Genomic DNA, 8,421 nt, shown 5'->3' on the forward strand with positions numbered 1-8,421 from the left:
TAAATCCAGCGGTTTCAAGATGCAGGCCATAAAGGTTACCAATTTACAAATACTATCGAGTGTTCTCTCTTTGCATGCTTTTTTTTTTTTTTTTTTTTTTTTTTTTTACTTTTCAGATAATCTTTACACGGAGTTGTTACAATGCCACAAATCAAAAGGATTATTCCAGTTCCACCAACTTAATCTACGTGCAAGATAAAGGACCCAGCTGGTACAGGTGTACCAGTTTTCTTGAGTTTGCTTTACAAAGCACAAAGAGATGAAGGTTTTGCATTGGGGTACAAAACAGATTTGCCTCTTGAGGTTAAATTCAGTATTATGTGTATAAAGCATCCCTTTGGCAATAGAGTTTGCAGTATCCCCACAGGACTCCACAGTATAGGTTTTATGTAGTAAAATCTATTAAACAAATTCTCTTCTACTTGACACATCTTTGCAGCTACAGTTAATGAGACACCCTTGGAAACACCTGCCTCCATGCCTATTGATAATATAGTATTTGGAAGTTAGAAGTCAACAAAAGGCACTTTCATCATTAAATAAATGTCCTCTGTATGAAGTAAGATTACATGACCTAGATCTTGTTCAAAGCTGTTTGCTCCTCAAGGACCTGTAGGTAGTCAGGGGAACTCTGCAGTTTCGCCTTCAGTTCAAAATACTCACTCTTCCTTTGTTCCACAACAATTTTACTGTGGTTGCCACCTATCAGTGACTTCTTATTTTTTTTGTCTGGTTGTTTTTCTGGATAGCGGATCTCAAAGCCACTGACACCTATGCTATTATACTCCTTTTTGCTTTCAAGAAAATTCTGAATGAACACATTGGAATCCCTGCTAGGGAATAATTCATCCAGCTCATCAATTGTGCTCAGTCTCTTCCTGGTATCTACATGTAATAAATCTTTCTCCTTGTCGGCCACATTTCTCATAACAACTTTCTGTCCTGGAGGATCTGAAAACATGAACCCAGTTTCTGACTCTTTCAAGCCACAAGTGTGGCTCTTGCTCATCTGTTCTATAGTTTGTGGAATGAAAGCTTCTGTGCTCAGTCCATCTTTTTTATTGGTTTTGTGGTCATGCTTCCTTAGCTGCAGCTGCATGGAGCCACAGTCAGGATTCCCCAGGCCTTCGTGCTTCACTGTGGGTTTCTTGTTGCGTCGCAGGACAAAAACAAGAAGGCAAAAAGCAACAAACACCGTTAAAATGAGGACCACTAAGATACTTAAGATTAAAATAGACAGAGGCACTGGCCCACCAGGAGGACTTCGAATGGGACCCAAAGGAGTGGTGAATGTAATGGCAGGTGCAGGGCTTGTGAATGGTGCAGACGGCTTATTTAAAAGTTTGGGACATAAGATTTCATTTTTGAGGGACTTCAGTTCAATGTTGGCAAACTGAACAGGCGTCTCACATTTCAGTTCTTTCACAACAATCCCGTCGCTCAGCTTCTCCACCCACAGCTTTAATGCCACCAAGTCACAAGTACAGTCCCATGGGTTGCCCTCCAAGTCAATCTGTGTAAGAGATTGCAACTGATCAAGGACCCCACTGACAGGCAGGTACATGAATTTGTTGTTCCTCAGGTTCAGTCTAGCTAAGGGTGCTCCGGAAAAGATGTAAACAGGCAGGCTTTTTAGGAGATTATTGTTTAAGTACAGTAACTGCAAATTTGGCATGGAGTCAAAGGTGCCTGCTGAGATTTCCTTAATCAAATTGTATTCCAAATACAGATACTGCAGGTTATGAAGACCTGAAAATATTTCAGGATAGAGTCTTTCAATTTGATTGCCATTGAGATATAGCCTGCGTAAATTAGTGAGATTGTGAAATACGTCTCCCTTAATCACTGTAATTTGATTGCTGCCTAAATGAAGCAAATCCAGCCCTTCAAAGTCAGTGAAGTCTGATACGTCCACATCCTTGATGCTATTGCCATTGACGTGCAGCTTCTTCGCATTTAAAGGTTTCGGTATCAGTTCAGACATAGACTGTATATTTTTCTCTTGGCAGTTCACACTTAGTCCCAAATCTGATGGGTGTGTTTTGCAGAAGCAAGGTGCCGGGCAAGGTGTTAGAGGAGGCACCCTTGTTTGGTAAGACACAATCTGACTGAGATTGCGGTTGGAGAGGGCTTTGCCTGCAACGATTCCAGAGATCTTGGAAGGATTTGTTGTTTTTGGTGGTTTAGTTACTAATCTGTGTAAAGATGTTTGGGTGGTGTGACCATTGGGAGTGGTGTAGCCATTTTCCAGCTGAGATGGAGGCAGGATGCGCACATCAAAATCACTGCCGGTGCCCATGGGACATAGTTCTTGTTTGTTGGTTTCTTTTAAAAGCCTTCCATATAAGTCACTGGGAGTTTCACAGATAGCTTCTCCTATGTAAATGTTATATGGCATGTTCTCCAGCCAAGCTTTTAAGGGCAATAAATCACAGCTACAGTTCCAAGGGTTATCTTCCAGTTGCAATTCAACGACACGGCCAATGTGTTCCAGAACCCCGATATAAGGGAGCTTCTGGATTCTGTTCCCTCGTATATCCAGATGGGTCAAAGATGCAAATCGGAAAATATTATCAGGAAGGAATGAAATCAGATTGTCATTAAGAATGAGAACTTTCAGTTTGTGGAGCTTATTGAAGGCTCCTCGTTCAATATACTTGATTAAATTGTAGTCAGCCTGGAGATACTCCAAGTTCTCTATGCCAAGGAAAGTGTCAGCTCGGAGAATCTTTAATTCATTGTTGTTCAAGTGCAACTGCTTTAATGCACTGAGCCCAAGAAAGGCTCCTCCCTCAATGTTCTGCAGTTTATTATTCCCCAGATGCAGGGAGACTGCATGTGAAAAATTCAAGAATGTATTTGGATACAGAATATTTAAAAAATTATTTTGGAAATTGAGGTGATAAAAATTAGACCAAGGTGGTTTCAGCTGATTTGGTCTGTAGACTGAAACCTTCTCACAGTTGACATAGAGCACATTCTCAACTGACACGCAGGAACACACATTGCAAATTTCCACCGATATGTCAGAATCTGCATTTGTCGAAGAAATCAGGGCTGACAAAATCAGAAACAGCCAAAGAAACATCTTCTTGCAATCAGCAAACAACTGTATGCTTCTGAATAAAGAGAAATAATCTAAAAAATAAAAAGAAAACATTTTTTCAATGGTCATTACTTGAAAAATTACTTGTATTTAAATCATACCATAGTGAACACATGGCTATAATTACCAGAGTTGTATTTTTAAGGCCATCAAACCTCCAAATATTCTCACTCAGTCGAACAATAATAACCACTAAAACTGCCATACATTTTATTTTCCATACCTGTGGTTTATACCAAATTCACATGTGCAGAACACACAACTAACAATAGGAAAATATATTATCAATCATGCTTAAATCTTACAATCTGAAAATATTTTTTCCACGTGGACCGTCAAACTCTGCCCTTGAACACAGGCCTTAAGCCTCCTACTTGCACTTCAAATGACCGAGACCATCAAGTATGCCATCGAGTTTGTACCACAAAGCCATTTTGATTAGTGGATATCTATTCTCTAAACTTCAGCTAGATAGAGAGGCTGAATTAAAAAAAAAAAAAAAAAACATTAGAGCCCAGAGTTCACTGGAGGATGGAAATGGGAGGATTGGGCTGCTGTAGCGGGGACTGTTAAAAGACTAAGGAACAGTGACCTGGGAAGAGATTTGCTTGTGCTGTAGCCCCATAGGTAAGTTCATTGCTGTCAATCGGTTTACTCCTGTACACTGCTGCCTTCAAAGACACAGATGACGCTGTGCGGTTCTAGAAAAACAACTGAGTAAGGGATGGCCAAATTTTATTTTCTGGTAAATAAACAGTCTCTAATTTCCTGTCAGTCATCTCCCAAAGAGGGAGCAAAAGGCCTTTTGTCTTTGAGCCTCTGAAAGCAGCAGAGTAACCTGCTTACTCCTGCATTGCTTAGCTAATCTCCAGGCAGCCTTTCCACTTTGAGAACTGGCTCTCTTGCCTCCCTGGCCCTCTCCCACATCTTTATTTACCATTTTGAACCCAGGTCCGACTGATCCTCGGCTTAACTGCTTTATCTCTTTCACTTTGACCACAGACTGCAACTGCTGAGGAAGAGGAGTTCACACAACACAATCTTTGAGTAGCTTTTTCTACAGCACCAAATATGTTCAGTACAGCACATTTTTCGTCCTAAAATCATCAGTTCCAAACACCCACCCGCCCTTCCTAATATTACCACCCCATGTCCCTGACTATAAAAGCATAAGGAATCACTTGTTGGTAGACTTTAATGCTTAACAAAATAACTCATCGTATTCAGGTCCTTAAATACTGCATATATACACAAACATACACGATGCTTCCTGGAAAAGATTAAACAACACAAGCAGAGTGCATTTTATTGATACTATTTTAGCAATATTAGTCTTTTCCATTGTGAATGGGAAGCTGGGTGCAATTTCAATATCGTTACCTCCAAATATTAATTAAAGACATAAAATACCCAGGAACACACAACAAGGAAATGATGCAAAGAAAGAAGTGTCGCACAGAAACTCCTTTGTTTATTTTACCCACGAGGAATCAGCTAGTGGTAAAACCGAACATGTCTCAAGGTAGACAATCCATTAGCCATGACCCAGGAGGATTTGCATTTTAAGTAGTTTGGTTCAGAATACAGCCAGCACTGCTGAGATGCTATTTGGCTGCCATATAGACGTGCATTTCCCCTATTCACCATGAGAGCATGATTGGCATTGCAAAAAGAAGTCATAATTCTTAACTATGACATCACCTAAAGCAACTTTCATTGTAAAATCAAAATTTCACTTGATATTTTTTGCCTTGTTATGAATGTGGTTTTCAACAGCTATTTTGGTTCAGTTGAGTCATTTCTTGTTACTAAACCACCACCCCACCCACCTCAAAACAAAGAAACCCAAAAGCAACCAAACTAAAAACCAAACGCAGAAAAAAAAAATCCTTATAATCCGAATTCAGTACAAAAACAAGAACCAGGAATCTCAACACATCTGAAAATGCATAAGGAGCTGCCCTCCTCCTGGCGATTGCTACTTTAAGTAGCAAGGGGGGAAAAGGCACTAGTACGAGCCAGGAAGTTCCCAAATGCAGCTCTTGTGAAACAGAGGAAGCCACAAGCAGCTGGAGGGGCAGGCAAGAGAGAGAAAGAGTCCAGTTGGTCCACCAAGGAGAGAGGAAAAGAGGTACTGAAAGGGCAAGAGACCATGGAAATGTGGAGAAAGGAAGAAAAAGAACTCGGAGAAGCGAGCTACAAAGAGGGTAAAGGGAGCACCGAATGTATGTGAATAAAACCTCACACTCGCGTGGTACCACTGAAACATGCACATTTAAACATCAAGGGAAAAACTCAAAAAAGAAAAGAAAAAGCCCACAAAGTACCAGCTGGGTACCAAGAGCCTTCTCTGTGGCTGCTGGGAGCTGTCCGTCTCCCTCTCGGTCTCTCCGTCTTCCTCTCGGTGCCCTGAAAGACCCTTGGCTCTCACGACCGGCCAGGACTGAACAAACCTAGCCCTACCAAAAACAAATCCTGCATCCACCGGAGTGCAGCGCCTGGCACTCCGCGACTGGGAGGAGAGAAGCGGCCTGAGGGGGGCAGACCACTGATGGGCTGCAGGGCGGTGGGCCGAGGTGGCTCCCCGAGAGCTCACTCGGGAAACCCCGCTGGCCCGCCTGAGGCTCGGATGGAGGTGGAAGAGGTTCACGGAGAGACCCGGCCATTGCCGCCCGGGTGCGCTACCTCGGGCGGGCGGCGAGGAGGCTGGAGGGGCTGCTGGCGCGTACCGCAATGTTTTGCCGCATCCCTGTTCCCGGAGCCGGCGCTCAGCCCCCTCCGCGTCAGGGGCCCAAGCAGCAGCCTGGCGGTCCGTGTAGCGGAGGCGGGGTACCGCGCGGGATGTCGCGGGGGCCTTCAGTCCCGCCGCTCACACATTTCTCCGCGCGCTCCCGTCCCACAAGGGGCAGCTGCCGGAGTTTCAGTGGACCTCTCTAGACCCAGGCGTGCGGTGGGTGAAGAGGAAGAGAGGCCAGATCAGGCCGCCTCCAAGACGTTGGCACTAGGGAGTCACTGACCTGCTTGCCACAGGCAGAGTGACCCTGTGGTTTTGTGGCTGCGAGCGGCGGCCCAGGCTCCCCCTTGCCTGTTCTCCCTCCCTGGCCAGCTACAAAAATCCTGCTCTCACCATGCCAGAAATCAGCTCAACATTTAGGCACCTTGCAAAGTCGCGCTGGCAGCGCTCGCCTGGCTTTGCAGAGCTTTTAGAGTTACCCACCGGCTCTTCCTCTGGTATTCCTAGTCTTGCCGAGCGCTAGCAATCTCCGACCAACCCGCGGGCCACTGTCCCGAGCCTCAGATCCACGTCTGCGGAAAGTGGCTGCGAGTGGGGTGCAAAAATAAAGCCCAACCCAGCCCAGCGGCCCGACAGCCGGAGCCACCCGAGACCCGTACAACTTGCCCCGCCGCCCTAGCCGCTTGGGGTATGGGGGGAGGGCAGCGATGCCAAGGACACCCGGATCCTTTCCGGTCCTCAGCGGCATGAGACCGCGTCGTAGGCAGGCAAGTGGGAGGTGGAGGGCAGGATTAGCCACCTCGGCCACTTTGGCCACTCAACCGGCCCCAAACCAACAGGACCCAAACTAAAAATAATAAGCTACCTGCCCCCTCGGCGCGCGTGCGCGCGCGCGAGATCTCTCTCTCTCTCTCTGTCTCTGTCTCTCTCTCTCTCTCTCTCTCTCACACACACACACACACACACACACGCACGCACACGCGCTACTGAGCTGAGCGGGGAAGAGGCAGTGCGCGTGTCGGTGCAGCTTGTGCAGCCCCCGCTGAAAATTCACCCACCTCTAGAGCCCAGCGTCTGGTGCAGGGCCCGCGGCGCCGTGACCTGCGCTGCTGTTTCCACGATGGTATCTATGTGATTCCGGACAGAGCTCCTCCGCGCCCGCTCGCCCGTCAAACCCACGGAGCAGCCCCAGCAGGCGAGCAGGCGGGCAGGCGGGCAGGCGGGCAGGCGGGCAGCGGCGCGCGCGCGCACCCGAGCAGACACCGCGCGCGCACCCAGCGCCTAGCACACGGGCTGCACCTTTACATACACGCGCTGAATCCCCGCCCCCGCTCTCCACCACCCCCCTGACCCCGCACACAAGCAGTCCTTCCTCCCAACGCTCGACCACTTCGACCCCCTCACATTCCTGAGCTCCTACCCCCGTCCCCCATCCAGACATGCCCATTTGATTCCTCTTCTACCCACACACCCAGAAAGACAGCGCGCTTTCCTCCCGGCATCCGCCCCCTCTTTTTGCCTAAAACATTCCCTAGGGAGGAGCGACCCCTTTCCTCAGGCGTGGAGACCCCAGTTCTCTAACAAGGGCGCACTTGCCTCCATCCCCCCCACCACATACACACACACTCGAGCCCTTTTCTTCTCTTCCAGTCCCCTAATAACGAAGGAACACACACACACACACACACACACACACACACACACACACGGGGCATTCCTTTGAGAGAGCAACCAAGAAGCCAGGAAAAGCCAAAGAAACACTGGAGAGCCTGGGGGAGGGGGGCCGAGGGAGATCGATAGGGTCGTCGAGTCTACGCGGAATTGAATAATTACAGGATGGAGGGGAATGAGTCAACAGCAATGACATTCAAATGCAACAATCATACTTGGATTTTGTATCACGGGTACGGTACCTTTGGCTAATTGTCACCCCGCAGAACGGAGGGCTCCTGGAACACTTCTCCGTAGCGGTCGATCCTGGAAGGAGCCTTCTTGGGAACCAATTTCCTAGGATCCAGTAGTATTCGCACTCCCCCTACCTGTCTGCGCGTAAGGGGCCAGGGGCTTTAAGGCGAAAGTGTGAGGCTTTAGCCTAAAGTGAGACTATTTAGCCGGGTTAGAAGGAGACGGGTTAATTATCCGCACCTTAGAACTCCGTGGGCCTTTGGTGCAGAATGGGTTAAGCCGGATGATCTTGGAGCTGGGGGTGGGGATAGGGGATAGGGGATAGGGGTTGAGGAAAGAGAGGCGTGGGACTGGGAGAGATGCCGCACTTGCGACCAAAAGAAAAAAAAAAAAAAAAAATCTACTTTGGCTACTGAGCATGCCCAGTTCCCAGCTCAAGCCCTATAAGGGAGGCATTGTGTGCGTTCCACTTCTCCGGGCTTTGGTGGTGACCGGGAGGGGAGTTTGATTGGGGAAGGGGGTGGTAGTTGGGAGACATTAGGGAAAGGGGGTTGGAGAACAAGGTTTGAAGCTTTGGGACTGCTCAGGAGGGACTGTGAAGAGAGAAAGGGAAGGGACCCACGGAATACCTTCGGGAGACGGGGAGAAGGAGAGGAAATGGCCTAAGAAAAGTCAC

At 47.6% G+C, this 8,421-nt stretch overlaps 1 protein-coding gene across 4 annotated transcripts in view; it reads right to left on the minus strand.

Moving 5' to 3' along the window:
• The window catches only part of SLITRK4 (SLIT and NTRK like family member 4), a 13,326-nt gene extending 5,212 nt beyond the window's left edge, over positions 1-8,114 (minus strand). The window contains exons 1-2 of one of the 4 annotated variants that reach the window (XM_063703276.1): positions 7,754-8,114; positions 79-3,138 (exon numbers count right to left, since the gene is read on the minus strand). In XM_063703276.1, coding sequence (XP_063559346.1) covers positions 575-3,088 — 2,514 coding nt within the window. In that variant the 5' untranslated portion in view covers positions 3,089-3,138; positions 7,754-8,114 and the 3' untranslated portion in view covers positions 79-574. Of the gene's footprint in view, positions 1-78; positions 3,139-6,323; positions 6,685-6,898; positions 7,215-7,753 lie in introns of those variants that run through there. The other 3 variants (XM_031006135.3, XM_055375623.2, XR_010132590.1) reach the window with 3 other exon arrangements.
• Between the last annotated feature and the right edge of the window lie 307 nt (positions 8,115-8,421).

This window comes from Gorilla gorilla, chromosome X (genome assembly GCF_029281585.2).
Source record: "Gorilla gorilla gorilla isolate KB3781 chromosome X, NHGRI_mGorGor1-v2.1_pri, whole genome shotgun sequence".
In the NCBI taxonomy this organism is placed as follows: domain Eukaryota; kingdom Metazoa; phylum Chordata; class Mammalia; order Primates; family Hominidae; genus Gorilla; species Gorilla gorilla.